Raw genomic sequence first — 20,318 nt, forward strand, 5'->3', positions numbered from 1 at the left:
AGTCTGGGGTGCTGCAAAATGTCCGTGGTATCAATCTATAACAAGTAAGGTGAGTGCGCCAAATAATGCCTGGTTGATCCGAATGGAAATCCTTCATTTTTTAATACAGTGTAACAAAAATTCACTAAATCCTCTTAAATCGTCATGAAAAAGCCCGACTGATGATAAGTGTTATCAAAAGCCATTTTTAGCTACCAGCAAAAATTTGTTGCAGAAGAGTGATGTCAAAATCAACAGACCTTATATTTTTTATAATTTTGTTTTTACAGTACACACTACATGGTTCCCTGAAGTTAAACTAGAATAAAAAGTTGCTGACTGTTCTTGAAACCTAAATTATGTAGTTCACGAATTCAAAAAGAAAAATTGTTTGTATGCCGTCATTTTTTCCAGAGATTTGATAACCTAGAAAATTAGATTGTAGTACGATACGACCATCGTTTGCCTTATTAACCCTCTGTTGTCCTTATATTATAAAATTGGAGTATTTTGGAGGAGGATATGAACCTGTTCTGCATATACTGCATGAACTGTGCGCATATGTGGTTCAAAACCCCTGAAAATAATGACTTCTTAATTGTTTACATAATAGAGATGGACTAGGGTACCGTGAGAAAATTTTAAATCTTCATAGGGTGTTGCAAGTCGAAAAAGTTAATTATGCATCAAATCCTTGTAATACAGCATTATTTTTTTTAATTTAAGAAATCAAAATGCCTTTAGGATTTCACTTTGGTGTGGCTTGACATCAGCTTTGTGATGGATTGAAAGTCACATGATCTATTGTTCTTTGTGGCAAGTAGAACTAAGGTAAGATCATTTTATAATCCTTGAATGTGTATGAAGTCAGATTTAGTACAAGGTCTAGGTTTAGGATCCCCAAGAAACCTCGATTATTTAAAAGAAAAAAAATATATCGCCTTTTCTTAATTAAAAAAAAAAAAAATGCTAATACTATTCTGGAGCAAAAACTATTCCTGTATTAAAAAAAAAAGATTTCGTTTGGATTACAGTTGTTGTTATATTGAGCATCAACTGTAATACATTTAGATGTCTGTTTTTTTTTGCATATAAAAACAAATTATGTTCATTTCTCACTCCTTTGGCTTTTTTTTTTGGATTGAATTTTTTTTGTAAGTATTTTTTTGTATATCTTGCAGTATTATCAAACTTTTACTTAGATTCAGTAATTTATGAATGATTATCTTCAAAATCATACCTAACTTGAGAATTTCCAGTTTAAGCAAACCTAAGGCACATTTTTATAAGAATGGAAAAGTAGGTTACTTTCTCGCAATGGAAATGAATCATAGCTATCTCCTAAGTTCCTAGTTGCAACAAGGTGCGAAAACAAATCATTATCCTTTCATTTTCCTTTATATGTAAGAAAAAATCAGAGAGCATAGATTAAGGGTTGCTTTTGTTCAAGGCCCTGCTTTTATTCTATGTAAATGGGCTCTATAAAAAGAGATAGCAGAATAATTTAATAGGGTGTCTAGTCTACTGATACAGCAAATAACAAGTTTTGGAAACGAACAGGAACTTTTTTTTCTTATACTGGAAAGATTAGATTTGTATTGGAATTTTTGATGAACTGCTGAGAAAATACTTTAGGATAGACTGTCTCATTGTTGTGGACTGAGAAGCAAAATGACCGTACTGTTATCTACAATAATCCACACTGGCACAAAATTTTTTTTATTATTTCCAAATAGAGACAGGATTTTTTTTTAATTTCTCAATCTTATATAATTAAAAACTGGGCGTATGTATCTATGTATGTAGTCATTTATAACCGCGTTACTTCTCCCGAAAGACAGTGAACCGACCATCGAACCAGGTATTGATGGATTTGTAATCTTCCCCTCCTTATGTTTGGCTATTTAACATAACCCTCCGATAATAATTAGCAGAGATATCAATTAAAAACTATTAATTATGACACATAGATTGACATAAAATTTCCTATTTTTTGAAAGCTTTCCTCCATTCAAATTATTATTCAGTGCTTCATCTCAACTTTCCATAACAATGCTTTAATTAAAATTTATAGCGTGAAGTGGTTCTCTCGAATATGAACTATGTAAAATTCTTGCTTTCATTTTAAAGGCTTTTCCTGCAATTGGGGGATTTAAAATGTTTACTTTTTGGTCATTTTTCCGCAATTTGCAGCAAAATTTTACTGATTTTTTTTTCAAGACTGAGTGATGAACACGCAAGCGTCACTTGACATAGCTTTTACTTTCGAGGTAGACCCTGCAAGGCCGAGCGACGCAGCTAGTACTTGATTTGGGATTCGTATTCTTACTCTTCATTTCGTTTTTTCTTGGGATTCTTCAAAAAAGGGAACTTTAAATTCTCTGTTTACTGTTAAAAGTGTTTTCGGCTGTGTTATTTCACCGAAAGGGGCAAGTTGGGAGGAATGGATCAGTGCTGCATTTGTGCAAAAATAAAATGTAAAAAGTTATTTCTAGCCTGTCCAGCAGTAGCTTTTTACCCTTGCTCCTACATCTATCGAGCAAGCTCAAAATAATGTTTCATTTTATTTAAGCATTAATGCAGCGCTGTCCTATTTCTCCCAACTCTCTCTCAATTTTAGAAGAGGTTTCTTGAAAGAATAAATCATACATAATTGTGTTCGCCTTACATGAATTTTTTGAAAAAATAGTGCTATAACTTTGACAGGAATACCTTCTATGACAAGTTTTATACTTGGGTAAATGAAGCAGGTGAAAAAAAAACGAGGTCCTTATCTGTGCATCTAGACACTAATGATCCGGATGCGTATCCCTTAGGGTTTATACTCTATTTGGATAAAAAATTCCATGACTTCATAAAAATTTTCATGACCTTATTACAAGAAGAGAATAGTACAATTTAATATCAAACTTGCCAATTTTCGGAAATGAGCATTCGCAAAACTTTTACATGAATGCCAGTACCTCATCGAAGCACTTACTTGTGATTGAAAAAATATCAGTGTAAACCAAAAAAAAAAAAAAACTAAGCTATTCTTATTTGTCTTCACCACATAAATTTAAATAAAAATACAGTGAATGGAAGGTAATGATGTTTAATGTCTAATTTGTTTTAATAAACAAGCAGAATAATAATGAATGGAAAAAAGGTGGAATGAATCATTAATAAGTTTCAGTAAATTTGCTTCAATAGTGGTCTTTTAGTGTCAACAATGCATTTAATCATCCACATAACGTGAGAGTATTTATTTTGGTTCTTTAAAGTCACATTCTGTAGTAAATTCATGTTCCTAAACCAGATATTTATTTATTTAAAAAAAAAAATTTGTAGTGAATAAATCTTCTGATTTAAATGTACTTGTTTACTTACCTGCACATTTTCAAATGCATATAAATTAGGTTCAGAAATTTCAGAACATAGTGTTTGATTCCTGACATTGAGTTTCGCGGGCCGTATGTCAGGCACTACTGTTTTAGAGCATTAGAAATTCCTTATTTCGGTATTACGCTAGCTATCGTCTTACTAAACATCTTTCTTTTCTAAAACCTTCAAAAAATTAAGATTAACACTGATAAATTTAATAATAAAGTCTTTACAAGGATAGAAATGAACTCGGATGCAATTATTTGCATTTTTTGAGTGGGTGTGGCAAAATCAAGAATATGCAAGTTCGCTACAACAGAATATAAAATATAAGAAGTGTTGAAAATAATGGTAAATTCAAAATGAGTGAAGTGCAAGCAATAAAATCACATTGTAAAAAAAAAAAGACGAGAGGCTGCAGCAGAAGTGGACAGGCCCAGGTCCAGAATTTCATAAAGGGAGGGGTTTTAATCTTGCCTGTGGAGGGGGGGGATTCAACCCCTCACAACCTTTAGTTTTACAACAAATTGTCGATCCCAGTATGGCGTTTAGCACCTGTAAGTACTGCTGTACCCCCCCCCCCCCCCTTCTTTCCCTAGAAAGGATAATTCTGGCTGCACACGTGATCAAAGTATTCCTTCATTTCACAAGTTCACTGTAATCAAACCTTGTTTTTTGTTTTTTAATTAAATCTGTTTACTATGCGGTTTATTGCAACATGTATTAAAAACTCTCCACAAATTCATTTATAACATAGAATGTACTAGCTGTGTTGCCCGGTCTACTTCGAAAATAAAAATTGCATCAAGTGACGTATATTCAACAATCAGGCTTAACTAAATCAATAAAAAAAAACATCATGCAAAATTTCCCTCCCAAACAAAAACGACAGATATTAAAATACTTTTAAGAAATTAACAATTTGAATAGACATAAAAAGGCTTGTAAATATTTTTCCTTTCGAGATAGAAGCTTCGTTTTTCGACCATAGGTCAAGATGGATCTGGAGTAAAAAATATCTCTTTTTTCAATGATGTCAAAAAGAAAACTGTGGGACAATTCCTTCACTTTTTATTGATAGATGTAATGAAATAATTAGTGCCTGAATTTCAGCTAAGCCTAAAAAAATTCGAGCTAAAAACAAATAATTCCTGCTGTAATGAAGTTAGAGCATTGAAACAGATTGCATAGAACACATAAAACTCTGCCCTTTCCAACTCTATGTAACATTAATATGTGTAAGTAATTTTTCACCCTTATATTCGGGAATTTATGTGAAAACTAAATTGGAATAAAAAAAGAACTACTGTCGAATTTTTTCCGAACTGGTCTGTAAACCTTTCTGGTGCTAAAAGAAAGATAATGTGAAATTTTCAGCGAAATCGGCCAGGTAGTTCTTGAGTTTTGCGCGTTCAAACAGATGCTTTTTGGAGACTTAATTTTATATTATGTAGATATAAAATTTTATGTTCTGAAATAATGCTTAATACGTAATTACTCGTAAAATAAACAAGAACGAGCTTATTTTAGATGCCAATTACATGACTAAACACAATCACTAATACATCTTCATAGCTGCAACAAATGCAAAATTCATCATTACCTCCTTACAATAAGCAATATTGATGCTTTGTATTGGTAAATCATTCAGCGGTTTCACCACCACCGTTTTTCCAAAATATTTTTTCAGTCGGTAAAGCTTCAACAATAGTAAAATACGTACCCAGGTAGCATTAACTCATCGGATTTTGCTCGGCCGATCATCGACTCCTCCTAAACTCATCGCGTAATGCACGTTGATATCGTTGCGATCAGAATCCGAGAACGGTTTTCGATGAGCTGTTTTTTATCGGAAAACTATATCGTTACGATCAAATTTTCTGATGAAAATTTGCCGAGCGACATTTCATCGGAAAAAGAGATCGTAACGATCAAAATTTCCGATGAAAATTTGCCGAGCTACATTTCATCGGAAAAAGAGATCGTAACGATCAAATTTTCCGATGAAAATTTGTCGAGCTGCATTTCATCGGAAAAAGAGATCGTAACGATCAAATTTTCCGATGAAAATTTTCCGATGAAAATTTGCCGAGCTGCATTTCATCGGAAAAAGAGATCGTAACGATCAAATTTTCCGATGAAAATTTTCCGAGCGAAATTTCATCGAAAAACGAAATCGTAACGATCAAGTTTTCCGATGAAAATTTGCTAAGCTACATTTCATCGGAAAAAGAGATCTTAACGATCAAATTTTCCGATGAAAATTTGCCGAGCTACATTTCATCGGAAAAAGAGATCGTAACGATCAAATTTTCAGATGAAAATTTGCCGAGTTACATTTCATCTTAAAAAAAGTAGGTCGTTTAAATTTTCCGATAAAAATTTTCCCAATCTAAATTTTTTGGAAATCTCCCAACTGTTAAAATAGGATAAAATTTATTATTTGAATATCCGACTATTGATCAAACGTAAGGCTATACGGATCAACATTCAAGTTTGAGAATCGGATTAAAAATGACTGAGACTTTGACTCCGAATCCGACTCCTGGATTTTGGAAGGGTTTACTTCAATTTGCTGCAAAATCAATTCAACTTTAACTCCACGATTCAAACGCCGATTACCTCACTGGAATTGCGAACAAAATGAGACTCCGACTCTTGAATGATTTCTCTCTATCTCCAAAACAATTCCACTCCTGACTCCCAAAATTACCGACTCCGACTCTTCACTAGCTGGCGCCATAAGTATATTCACTGAATAAAATTCTCACTTTCCGTTCAGAAATCTGTCATGGCCTTACCACCCGATAGATGGCGCCACAAATGATTTTCCATTTAATACATTATTTTCCGCCATGGAGCGAGCATAACTTGTCTAGTGGTTAGCGTATGAATCTCGTATTCCAGAGGACTAGGGTTCGATTCCCGGCTAGAGCGATTAAAATTGAACTCATGAATCACGCTCATCAAAAGTTGTTAAATTAGAAATTAATTAAACAAGTTATTAAAAAAATAATATATAATAAGTAATTCCCAAATGACGTCATTCGAAAATACCCCTCCTGCAAGTTCTCTTCCCACTGTTATTTTTTTCCCTCCTTGCTTGTCCCTATATCGTAGTTGTTACTACTTCTCATCGTATTTTCATCCTAAATTCATCGCCTCGGAACGACAGCACTGCTCGTATATTGCTCCAAATTTCATCGTATTTTCATCCAAAATTCATCGCCTCGGAACAGCACTGCTCGTATATTGCTCCAAATCTCATCGTATTTTTATCCAAAATTCATCGCCTCGGAACAGCACTGCTCGTATATTGCTCCAAATCTCATCGGTATAGGGAGCAAAATTCATCGAAATCCGATGATCGGATTCTACTATTGCCGATGAGACATATTGGAGCAATTTCCGATGAAAACTCATCGGAATCCGATCATCGGCCGATCATCGACCGATCAAAGTTTGATCGGATTTCGATGAACGGCCGATCATCGGCCGATGAGTTGATGCTACTCGGGTAACATTTGAATGTCATGTTAAACTTTTTAAGTTAAAAAAGAAAGAAATGCAAGCGTTTAGGTCCAACTGAGATGAATTAGAGAAAATAATTACAGAATTACTGAGTTACGTTACAGAAAAACTTCAGAGAGAGAAAGGAAAAAATAAAAAAAATGATAAACCAAGAATTTCAAATTCAAGTTAATTTAAGTCAATCATTCTTTATTTGACATATATTTTTATACCCCAATGGGGAGGGGTCAAACCCCTAAATCCCTCCCCTTGGACATAGCTCTGGAAGTGGATGAACTGAGATTTAAAAATTCAGATTTGTTTTTGGGATTGCTCAATTATCCAGTTTTAATAGCTTTTATGTGCAATACTGTTAAATCACTCAATATTTCTAATAATCTTTTAGCTACTGTTACTTTCTCTTTGCCAAGGACGTTTTTCCGTGACTTTAAATAAATTTCCATGACTTGGAATGAAATTTTCAATTTTCCATGACTTTTCCAGTTTTGAAATTCACTTATTTTTTCCCCATGACTTTCCAGAATTTCCATGACCCGTACAAACGCTGATTCCTGGATCAACATTTTTAATGTTCCTGCACCATCACTCGTCTTAATATAGCTTACAAGCAACGATAAATCTAAAATAAAAAAAAAACCGACAGATTTGTAACTGTAGAATCAAGAGGGAAAATTGAAGATCCTTTTAAAAGCCTTAAATTATTAAAAATCAATTTCAAGTATTTTATTTGCTATTAAATAAAAATTAGCAACAGATAAAAATGTTAAATCATAGCGTTTTATTTCCTTGTCGGCCAACAATGAATTCAGTTATCAATCGCGTGAATAAAGGTTTAGCAGTTATTAAAATCTGCTTTAAAAAAATTGTAATGATTTGAATTCTATGAAACATGGAAGTTCCAAACACATTCTATCAGACACGGAAAAATAATCTCTTTATTTTGGTATTAAGTTTTAAAATTTTTAAAGTGTTTTCACTGCAAAAATCGCAAAAAACCTTTTAGAGGTTTTTAATTAATATCTTCTTTAACTGATGTCATCCAAAGATGCAACCTAGCTAAGAACACTCTCTCGATCAACTTTCCTTCCGAACAATTTTTTTTTTCAAAATCGGCCCATCCGTTTAGGCGCTAGAGTGCCACAGACAGACACGATAGATACGCTAAACTTATAACCCCCTTCCATTGTATGTTGGGGTTAAAAATATAGTATTTATGGGGCATTATACAAAAAATGTAGGTTTTTGAAGTTGGAATTCATGAGAAAAAAAAATCTTCAATTTTTTTAAAAGTTACTTTACACTGTTCCTTTTAGGCACCGTTTTACTCTCACATAGTAAGTCACATTCTTTATTGGTTATTATGTAACTTTCTTTTGTAGTTAAAAGTTTGGATGTGAACCGAGGGTAACGGATATTAAATATATATTTTATAAATGTTATTTTTAAACTTTTTATCCAAATAAACTTGCATCTTGTATGAGGAATACGATTTGAACTGATTAAAATGTACACATCTTTCTAAAAATGGGTTTTAAAAAAGTTGTATGCTCCATTTTCTCTCTGATGGTATATCCTCCGTTACATCTATACTGTAACGGAGGATACAAATACTTATGTTTTTCTGTGCACATTGTGTTGATTTAGGGTTAACGCAACATGTTATTTAGAATTTACTTTAAAAAAAGCGATTCAATTTTAACTTTTTTTTTTTTTTTTGTACACAAACAATTCTTTCTTTTTTTAATCAAGAATGGAGGATAAACAAAATTAAGGACCTATTTGTTTTCAAAGAGAATAACGCTGAAATTCTTTCATACTAAGTTATTTAGCTTCACTATGAAGACCCAGAGTTGAAAAGGATGAAAAGGAGAGTTGAAAGGTTGTGATTCTACACCTCTGTAATGAGCTGCCAGTACTGCCGTCTATAGGAAATTCTATGACTTAATTAAATCCTGAACGGAGGATACAAGAAATACTATGACAGTGATTCAAAAGATTATTAATGCTATATATTTTTTTGTATTGAGTAAATAAATAAAAAAGTACATGGGAAGAAATGTGTTGAGACGCGTCACAGAGGCAAAAAAAAAAACATTTAAAAAATATTAAAACATTAATTTGTATTGATCATTTTAAAAATTTGTTATTCTTTTCTAAACATCATAAAAAAAGTGTTTAAAAATAAATATTTTTGAAACTAATACCCTGGACCTAAAAAAGCGTGTTTTTTGTAAAATGACCCTTATACAGTTTGCGCAAAGCTGTCCTTATTTTAATGAAAAGTTACGATTTTTTTTCTTCCACGTTCCAATATATTAAATAATGAGCAGCTGATGATTTATGTGCTACATTTATATTTTATGTGCTTATATTAATGTTCTAAAATAAAATGAAAATGTGTAACATGCACTTTAGTAGTGAAATTGATTTTTATGCATGAACACTTGAGTCAAACAAATTATGAGTAGTGGTATTCACAATAGAAAATGTTATCGGCCATTTCTCGTTCCTTTTATCAAAGATATTTTAGGCAAAACTTTGCTCAAAAAAATACTCAATTAGTATCAACTTAAAACTTATTCTCATGAAAAAATGAAAATATCCAACACTTAGGATAGTTCCAATATGATAGACGATGTTTTGCCATCCATGCTGCTTTCGATTTCTTGAAACCAATTTCAAAACAGGCTTGCAACTTTAACATAAGTGGGTGGGATTGGCAGCAATCATTCTATGTTCTTTTTAGTTAAACGGTTGTAGGTAAAGGAAGACCCAGGGGAGATAGTAGGCTCAGGTAAAATTTCCTGAAAACAGTGAAACTTTTGGAAACTATGAGGAAGCTTTTTAGTGTGAACCAAGCTTACAGAAATATTCTTTAGAATTAAAAAAAAAAATTCTTTTTTTTTACATTGTTATGACAAAGAGACAATTTTTTTGTTATATGATATAGGAAATTTTTTAATGTCATATTGGAAATGCAGAAAATGTACTGAAATTTTGGATCAGCAGATTAGTAGATATCCTGTTTAAGATTGAAAAAAAAAAAAAAAAAAAAAACTTGCCACTACTGTAAACATGAGTGCAAATTAAATTTTTCCATACTAATTTTAAATGCAGAATAATTTTGCTTCATATTTATAAAACCAATGTTAACAAAACCATAAAAAATGCAAAGTATTGGATACATTTGTTTTAGAGTTACAAGATGTCAAACCTTTTTCAATGTGTAAGCCACTGAGAAAGGTGTGCCTTCTAACTGAGAAAGACGTGTATGCAATAGGTGTTGTTTGTGACAATCTATTTTCAGCAACAAAATTGTGTTTTATTTCTTATTTTTGGTTCTTACTCTTTTTTTTTTTTTTTTGAGCAGCTAAATATCTTATAACATGAAATTATATCACCTTCAGTTGATAAGCATTAAAAGCACTTACCATGTAATGTTCAAGCCCCACATCTCCAGATGAGCAGATTCATATTTTGAACAAAATAGGAATGCATGAATTTGAAGGTAGAATAAGTAGACAACACTTAATTTTGTATTTTGAAGAAAATATCATTTGAAAAATTAAAACTGGAGAGGAATGTTTCTGGAACAGCTTGATCTTCAAAAAGATAACCATTTCTTAGATAACAAATTCTACAAATCCATAAATATGCAGATAACCCTTAAATTCTAAACTGCTCATTTGAAGAAAATTACCCTGAGAAAACTTATCTTTGGAGGCATACAAAAGGTAATAGAAACTAAATTGTTACACCTTAATACACATCTGATGCTCAAGAAAACATTAAAACCCACCAAAAAATAAAAATGTTTAAAAACCAACAAATAAATGATAGTTCATACTGATTTTATTTTATCAGTTGATAGTACAAATGAAAAATAAAAGATTAAACTTTAAAAAAGCAATGCAACTATAAAATTGAAAACCTAGAATAGCAAATTATGGATTTCTTGAACAATGGAAAATGCTGGAGACTGACTTCTAAACTTAGAGGAAAGGTTGAAAAACATTCTCCAAATCTTGTATTTCCCAGAAGAATAATGGAATCATTTAAAAAATAAATATCAATCAAGAAAAATCCTTTAGTACTTGTAAATCCAAATTGCCTATTTTTTATAAAATCATTTCATTAAACAATATTGGCTGAATAACTTTTGACAAGAAATTAGACATATTTGAAAACATATTTTGGAATTAAAATGGAGTTTTACTTGCACGGAAATTTCAACTTTTGTCTTTAAAGTTTAAAGTATGGAAGTCAATCTTCAGCTTATTAAATAGCTTTTGATCTTCACAAAACTGAAAATTCATAGGACACAGATTTATAACGAAATACTTCCTTGTAAGGCTTTTCAAATTCCAGTTCAGGGTGATGTAAATAAATGACATGCTTCTAAAAATGAACCTTCATATTTTCTTCCCACATTTGGGCAAACTAAGAGCAATTGACTTTAAAGAATGAAAATATTCCCAACTTTAAAATGATTACAATTACAACTTTTTAACTATTGCTTGACTTCAGATAAGCTGGAAAATTTGTAATAAAAATCAAATCCTACTTTCACATCAAATATCTAAATTTGAATGAAAGCACTGAAACTACCTAATTGAATGGCTATTAAGAGAACTGATCATGAAAATGTTGCTTCACTTTTTGAGAATGAATAAAATGTACTGAAAACTGCACTATTTCAATATGATAATGAGTATAGATTAAGATACTGAAATGCAACTTTATTTACGCATTATCTCCAAATATAATTGACCTGAAGTGAATAATTGAACAGCAGAGAAATTTTAATCGAAAACAAAAATATAAATTTCATTTGACTGTGAATTACAAAAACACTAGATTTAGCTAAGAGTGATAAACTGAAATTAATAATTTAAGCACTAAGAAAATCTCATTTTCTGGTAATCATTATGCCTTTATTGGTCAAACATACACCTTGGACAGCTCTTGAAGCTGATCAGCATTGCTAAGTTTGAAACTCTTTGGAAACAAAATTTAGAAAAATACCAACATTTAAAATATCTTTGTTAAAAATACTAACTGAGTAAATAGAAGCATAACCCTAAATAATAATATAAATGAGAATAAAAATTTGAAACACGGGATTCTTAAAATTACTTTTAAGGCATCCAACATATAATCATGCCAACCAAACATCCATTCATTTCATAATCACCAAATCAAAAGCAGATGCCATATGTTTCAAATATGCTTTAACAAATCAAAGTTTGCATTTTTTTTCCTTCCAAAAAACCAAATAAAAAATTGAGTTTCGAAAGGTTCTAGTTTAAAAAATGAAGAAAAAGCACAAAAGCCTTTCTTTCGTTTGAAATGATTATGTCGACTTGAATTTAAAAAAAAAAAATGCAAGCATGAACAGACAGATGAATGAGTACTTTATTTCACAAAAAATTTAAAATACAAATGGTCTAGTACATGTCTAGAACTACATGGAATGATGCAACCCACCATTTATTAAGAAAAAGAGACCCTCAATTATTTAATGTGCGAATGAATTACGATTAACTAAAGAGACGAGGTAGAGCAATCTATTTGCATTCCATACAACTTCGATAGAATAACTACACGGATAACAAGAATATTTAAAAATATGAAAATTGTAATTTTTCACAAAACAAAGAACTCAGTAAATAAAATTTTGCATAGATTAACAGTTCTCGAAAACTTCCAGTAAAAGCTTGAAAAGATGCAGCAACCAACATGGAAGATGAGCAGTCTATTTTTAAATATATGATTTAAAACAAAGTTCACTTGTGAAAGAAGCGAGTCTTGAAACGTAAAGAAACTTCTTCAAAATATTAAGAGCAAACGAAGAAGAATATAAAAGTTGAAATAAGGAATCAAAATGGTCATCAAGCAAATGGAAGTAGAAATCTCAATACAATGAAACATCAAGAACACGTCCTTCAATGCGAGCTCCCCTCATATGATCTGAACATTAATCAAGGATCATACATATGCATATTAAAAATTATACAAAACCATACATTATACAAAAATCTTCACATAAAATAAGTATTAATATATACATTCTTCTTATTGATATGTACAGGACTCAAGTAAAGGAAAAAAAAAAAAAGAAATATTACAAGAAGGTTTGTCCAGAAGCTTTTTCAAAAAACATTTTTATAAAAGAGAACCCTAGAAAAATAAACTAAGTCGGAAAATTTTGAGGAAATAATTCTACATAGATAATATAGGAGCTTAAGCTTAGTGATGAAAATCAAGCATTTAAGAAATGCATTCATGCTTCAAATTTATAATTTTGTAAATTAATTCCTTTTTCTAACAATTTTTGTGAAGCATCTTTCTCCAATTACAACTTTTGCAAGTTATTTAGGGATTTAGAAATTCTCTCAAACATTGGGATAATAAGGCCCTAATAAGTTTTAACCACACACTTAAAAACAGAACTTCCAAAGAACACTACTCTCATGAGGATGGTTAGAAATTCTTTGTAAGATTTTTTAAACTTTTATTTTATAAAGACCCTAAAATATGGCACAGATAGTATTTCAAGCAAAAATTGCATCAGAGAATGGATTTGGCATCGAGCAGGAAATTACAGTTCGAGAAATACATAATAACACATTGGATCCACTGACATTTGTTTTTAGGAAGAATTTAAACTTGTTTCAGAATACCATGCTGCAAGTAATAACTTTATCAAAAATAATAATTTATAGTAAATAAATTCTATTATAGTGTTTAATTGAATTATATACTATGATTAACATATTATGTTTGTTTCATTTTTGTTACTTTCACTGCAAATAAAAAAAAATAAAAATGAAACACTTTTGGAAGTTTTTTGTATGCTTGAAAGGGTTAAAAGTCCAGTAGATTTTGAAATTAATCTTAAATTGTATCCACTACTTTGTGATTTCAAATCAAAAATCATGGCAGATTATAAGCAGCTGATGGTAAGGGTTTCGAGTTGGCACAGTATTCAAATATGACTAATAATGACTATATTTAACCTTTAAAAGTTCTCTAAAACAAGCACCAACGTGAAAGATCTATTAATAAGTGGCATAAAACTAAATTAAATTTGAAATATTTAGACTACTGTCTGAAATATTAATATGATAGAGTGGCAAATACCGGACAGGTTAAAAATAAATCTAATAATGGTTAACGGTAGAAAAACATGAATACTGGAGTTTTGACTCCAATAATAGTTAATAAAGCCTATAATAGTTAATAGTACATCTTATTAGAGCTCCAGGGCCCTAAAAAAACAATATAAATAAGAAATAAAAAAATCTAAATCTAGACTAGCTTAGGTTCAGCATTAAAATTCCTTGGTTAACATCATTAACAAAAATAATGTTATGTTTACCGGTTTTTTTTGTTTTTGGCAACTATTGAAAAGTGTTGCTTACCCACCCACCAACAGAGTAAGTATAATAAAAGAGAATAAAAATGTAATGGGCACTAGGGCTGCAGGCAGCCTACGTCAAGAAAGACAATAGGAGTTTATAAGTTTATTTTACTGGTTGTAAAATACAATTCCTTTTAATTGTGTGAACACAATAGGGGTGTTAACAATGGATAGATAACAAAGAGAATTTAGGTATGATTCAATGAGAAAATTAAACAATCAATAATAAATGGCTTAATGCATTTAAAAATACATTAACTTTTAATAAATTTTCTAGAGAAAAAATAATGCCTAAAACCAAATGAAACCCAGTTAAAATAAAAAATTTAATGCTAAACTTATTATAGTAACACAACTTTAAAAAAAAATAAATAAAATAAAATACATATACTTAAAACAGCAAAATTCAAAAATATTAAAAACTATTTTTTAATCACATATATATATTATACTTGTTTTTTAAAAAGGATACCAACTGCACGCTGTGCATCTCGTTCTGATGTGAAACGCACAATTGCAGTGCCACGTCCTTTCATTTCAGTGTAACGAATGTCACCTGCAACAAAAAATTAGTCATTACTTGACACGTAATATAGTGGTTGAATACTTGCAAAACAATATGGATTGTGGCAAGCCTGGTAATAGAACATCACTAGCTCTCAGCTCTAAATCAGATTATAATACGCTGTAACTTACCTTTTTAAATTTGAACAAAAATCTATTAAATTTCAAAAAAAAAAAAAAAATTAATTACTTTGAAAAAATGATGCTATAAATTTAAATATTGCAATTTGCAGTAAAACAAATAAAAAACTTCATGCAATAATGATAAACTACGGTAAGTTACAGTTAAATAAAAACTTACCTATTTCACGAAACCTGTCACGAAGATTTTGCCATGTGTAAGTCATCGGGAGCTAAAAATAAAATACTTGAGAATTTAAAAAATCCTAAGTTAAATTAAAAGCATTTACAGGGAGAAGTAAAGCAATCTAATAGTGAAACAAATCTAAAGCATGAAAATACTACTCAAAAAAATTAGTGGTGTACGTATGGTTTTAATCTATTTATACAAATGCTTAGCATTCATAAAATTAAGCATTCGAAAATTGAAGAGCAGTAGAAAGAAAATAAAAACTTCATAATAACTCAACGTTCATGACCAGAAAAAAAAAGCATGGAAAATTGCAATAATTTACTTCATTTTTTCCATTGTTCCCCAAATTCTTTTGAGTGGAGTACATTAGTATTATTTGTGAGGCGATAGATGAAAACCAGTTTTTTTTTTCGAAAAAGTTGGAAAAAAATGTCTTTTTTCAAAAGTTACATTTTTTAGGAAACATAAAACACACGAAATATAACAAAATTAATTGCAATCCATATAACAGAAATATGCATCAAGTATTTAAACATACTTCAAAATTAACTAGTACCTTTCTTTGTTCGAAACACGGACATTATTCTTATCATCATTCAACCGTTAGTTTTAAACAATGATTTATGTAGCAAGTTTAATAAATCTTTTTGACAAAAATTTAAGAAATAATATATAATAATGAATAAAATAAGCAGACACACGGCAACATACGTTAAAAAACCCTCTTTAAGTATTTGAAATTTTTTTGGAATGCAAAATGATTTAAATCTCAAACAAGACATGTAATTTTGGGAAAAGCATGTGTTTGGCATTAGAATTTTTCCAAACATAAGTTTTTTGTAGAATTCGTGGTGGATGAAATCTAAGAAGGGAAAATAGAAAGAAAAAGAAAATGGTAGAGGACAATTAAGAAAAATTGGACATATTCTAAGAAAAATAGTATTGCTGAGACTTGCATGAGGCAAAAAAAGAGGAAAATTTTTCTGCATCCCTGATACTTTAAAAATTTATTGCTGCAAAAAAAAAAATAAAAAAAAAAACTAATTGGCTGCTTTTTTCAATTAAAGCATTTATCTTTGATGTCATTTTGTCAATGCAAATTTAATAGAAAGCTAGAATAAATATATTTCTGCCAGTTTCAACACTCATTTCAAAGCTATAGCCTTTTCTTTGTTGTACGACCATTTAACTGCACCAGCCTAATCCAAGGTAAGCATTTTAAAATTCGCAGTAGCTTAAAATATTAAATACAAAAAATAATTTTTAAAACACTGAAGTTTGTTTTGAAAACTAAACAGAGATTTAACATTACAGGCATCTTTTTAATAAATCTTAAGAAAATATTAAGATACTATAGTATTCTACTGAGCTTTTAACAGAAACATTCTATATACCAACTAGTGACATAAAAAGGACAATAATAAATAAAGCTTACATTTCTCACAACAATGGTATCCGAACTTCGACTATTGCGATAACCATCATCAGCTCTGTCAAATGATCTATCATAATCACTATATCCAAGTCCAGCAGCACCACCAACAGCAGTGGCTCCTAGAGATAATCCAGTCCCTCCAAGTCCTCCAGTAAGAGACGTTCCAAGTCCTCCACCAAGACCACCAGCTCCAAGACCACCTGGAGTGTTAGACATAGTACCTAGTCCTCCAGGTAGCAAGCTTGGATTGCCAAGGCCAGCAGCTCCTGTACTTCCCAGACCTAAACTTTGACCAACACCACCTACACCAACACCGGCATTAAGATTGGAGAAGTTCCTTTCTTGAATTCCCATACCAATACCAGCAAGGCCGGGAATGCCAGTAGCACTGGCACCAACGACACTTGATGTCATTTGATTTGGCATGAGACCAAGACTGCCAGCTCCAACGCCTCCAAGACCACCCACAGGTGTCAACCCACTGGTTGCCATGTTATTTACAGCAGAAGAATCTGAAATTGAAAATTTTTGATTCTTTAACAAAATCTACATACATTTTTATGACTTTATAATTTAAATGAAATCAAGAATAAGTTTCACTAATTTTTAAAAAATAACATTTGAATTAACATTAACAACATTATTTACTACATATGTAAAGACAGAAAAAAAATAACTAAATATATTTTGTACGAGATTTTCAGTTTTTTTCTATTACGTCAGCAAAAGTCACATTAACGAAAGTTGCTATAAAAAGTTGCCTAACCAAAAAAGTAGCAAATACTCATTTAAGCATACAGTGGCAGCGTAGTCACAAAAATGTCAACTTTTTTTTTGCCTACAAGATAGACAATTACATGAAGATCAATAACTTTATTGATAACTTACTTGATAAATGAAGTGGAAGACCATTAGCACCCAGTCCTTTGCCAACACTTTGCAAACCCTCTAAAAATATGCATAAATGTATTAAAATAAATACTAAGCATGTATAAATACAAAGTTAAAATATATATTTATTTACCAGGCAACCGCTTATCCTCCCCATCATCTTTGTGCTTTTTATCCTAAAAAATAGAAAATATAAATATACCCACAAATAGGATTTATAAAAAGGAAATTAAACAAATACAATGAAAAAAACAAAACTTACCATTCTCACACTCATTGTTCTGTTATAAAACTTCTGCCCATTAAACATAGCTTTGATCAGATTAAAGAAATTTCATTCCACAGGCAAGGATATTTTGAAGAGTAATAACAAAAAAGGCAACAATAAACAGCAGGAATCAATTCAGGTTTTATTTTTTAAGTCTGCATTTTATGAAAAAGCGAAATATTTTTAGCGAATTTTCTTTATTTTTATAAAAAAGAAATTACGGTGAATTCAAATTTTTTTTCCGGCTTAAAAAAATATTAGGTAAAGATAAATATATGCAACGTTTTTTTCCTCGGGAAAATTTCCAATATGATACACAATAATACTCTTTTAATCACAAAAAATACTGAATAAAAGTATTTACTCTAAAATGGATTTCCAGAACAAAAGAATCTTCAAATTTTGTCAATAATGATATTATGTTTGATGGCAAAGAAGGAATCATAAGGTTTTTAGAGGTTTTTTTTATTATTATTATTTAGAGACTTCAAAATCATTTTATATTAAAAACTAATAAAAGAATTTAGCAATTAAGTGCTTATTATTCTAAAATTGAATTAACAAAAAATAAATTCTCAGAATAAATAACAAAACTAGTCATTTTAAACCTGCATATATCAAAACAACTTTCACTCTTTCAAATGATTGAAATATAAGCAGGATGCAAAACGATTGAAATCTCAGTTATTTGAAAAAGTTACCTTTAAAATTAATAATTAACTTACATAATATTAATATGATAACTAAAATTTTAGGAAAAGCTACATACAAAAAATGAAAAAAAAAAAAAAAGTGTAACACCTAACATTTCTTTGACTTAAACAGAAGGAGAATATTAATGTTCAAGTGATAGAAACATAGTAAACAAAAAACAGCAAGTTTTATAGAGGCAGATGCTATCAGATTTTGATATCGAATTAAAAACAAATTTCATACTTTAGAAACCATGGAAGACAGTTATACATTATTTATTATAAAAACATAACTTAAGATTTATTAATGGCAAGTAAGTGCTAAACAGAAGACTTTTTGAAAAAATAATTATAAATAGATTAAAAAAACAAAAGGATACAAATTGCTTGAACAGCTTCAACAGGATGTCCCATTTCAATAGTTCCATGACCTTTACTGTTACCATCTTCATCTCTTTTCAAATCAATCTTCACAACTCTTCCAGCTAATTTAAAAACTTCTTCTAATTTCTGTGTAGTAACCTTATAGTCCAGCTGAAAGCAAGAGAACACATTAACTGCAGAGATAAAAATTACCATGCTAAATAAACATCACATGCCTATTTATGATCAGACATCTATGTCATAATTCAAAATTAATAATTTTAAAATCTCAAAAATGTATTTTCATTCAGTCAAATCTAAGAAGCAAAAAATAATCATAATCAAAATATCAACACAATCTATTAACTATTTCAAATATACGTTCATAACTGTCAATTCAATTGATAATTTTATTCATCTTACATTAGCAACAAAAACTCGACACGTCAAAGGTCCTTTGATGCCTAGTGCATCTAAAAACTGGGGACTTAAGCCATAGGTAGTGTACTGGGGTGTGTTATTGTTTCCAAGATTTCCCATGCCTCCAAGTCCACCAAAATCATCACGATCTCGATCCATGTTATTCATTCCTCCTCCTCCTCCACCACCACGGCTACGTCCTAATGGTTTACCAGTCTTGTCACGATCCACATCAAAATCCTGAAGGTTTAAAAAAATAAAAAATTTTAAATACTCTATCATCTTAGCCAAACAAAATATTTAAAAATCAAGCAAAGCCTCGGTTTTTAATAAATTCATAAATGTTTTAATGCAAATTTGAAACACGACTGAACATACAAGGAAGAAACTGGATACTTTTTAGCATTTAGTGTATAACTTAATAATTAACATTATTAAAGGGATTTACTTCTTTGACAACAAGCTGACGTGACTTAAACTCATATCTATGTAAAAGATCCACAGCTTTCTGCACAGATGATGCTTCTTTAAATTCAACAATCCTAAAGTAAAAAAAGAAAAAATTAGAATCGTTTTGACCAAAAAAAGTTTTGCAATTAAGGATTGGTTGCTGAAGAATAAATAACACAGCTATGCTATGAGTTTTATGATTATTAATTTTAAAATTGAAAAGAGAATTCAGTTCTCAATTAACAGGATTTAACATATTGTAAAGTTATCTTTGTAGATCAAAAACTTTAAATAATTCTATCTATAGCTGGGGTTGTGGTTTATCTATCAGATTAATAGCATCTACTTTGTCATAATACTAACATACGTGCTATGAACCAGAATGTCAAACACAGTCAGACCTTGATATAAAGTTATCCTGCATACAAAGACACTTTTCTAAATTTCATACTCACTGAATAAGAAATCTAAGTAATTGAGTAACATATATCCAGGCAGGTCTTCAATGATGCAACTACTTATGACATCACTTCTGTTTGGCATTAGTTGGATGATTTCAGCGCCATACTAATCAAGTTTCAAGAATTTTCTGCGGCTTAAATTTTTTTTACAAGGCCCTTCTTCAA

General features: G+C 30.5%; 1 protein-coding gene across 1 annotated transcript in view; it reads right to left on the reverse strand.

The window, feature by feature from the left end:
* Positions 1–12,270: 12,270 nt before the first annotated feature.
* The window catches only part of LOC129233120 (myelin expression factor 2-like), a 34,816-nt gene continuing 26,768 nt past the window's right edge, over positions 12,271–20,318 (reverse strand). The window contains exons 5-14 of the mRNA XM_054867180.1: positions 19,691–19,784; positions 19,246–19,482; positions 18,840–18,993; positions 17,762–17,811; positions 17,633–17,675; positions 17,497–17,556; positions 16,609–17,120; positions 15,162–15,213; positions 14,769–14,852; positions 12,271–12,843 (exon numbers count right to left, since the gene is read on the reverse strand). Of these exons, the coding sequence (XP_054723155.1) occupies positions 12,788–12,843; positions 14,769–14,852; positions 15,162–15,213; positions 16,609–17,120; positions 17,497–17,556; positions 17,633–17,675; positions 17,762–17,811; positions 18,840–18,993; positions 19,246–19,482; positions 19,691–19,784 (1,342 nt within the window). The 3' untranslated portion in view covers positions 12,271–12,787. The remainder of the gene's footprint in view (positions 12,844–14,768; positions 14,853–15,161; positions 15,214–16,608; positions 17,121–17,496; positions 17,557–17,632; positions 17,676–17,761; positions 17,812–18,839; positions 18,994–19,245; positions 19,483–19,690; positions 19,785–20,318) is intronic.

Source organism: Uloborus diversus, unplaced genomic scaffold (assembly GCF_026930045.1).
Source record: "Uloborus diversus isolate 005 unplaced genomic scaffold, Udiv.v.3.1 scaffold_178, whole genome shotgun sequence".
NCBI classification, from domain to species: Eukaryota; Metazoa; Arthropoda; class Arachnida; order Araneae; family Uloboridae; genus Uloborus; species Uloborus diversus.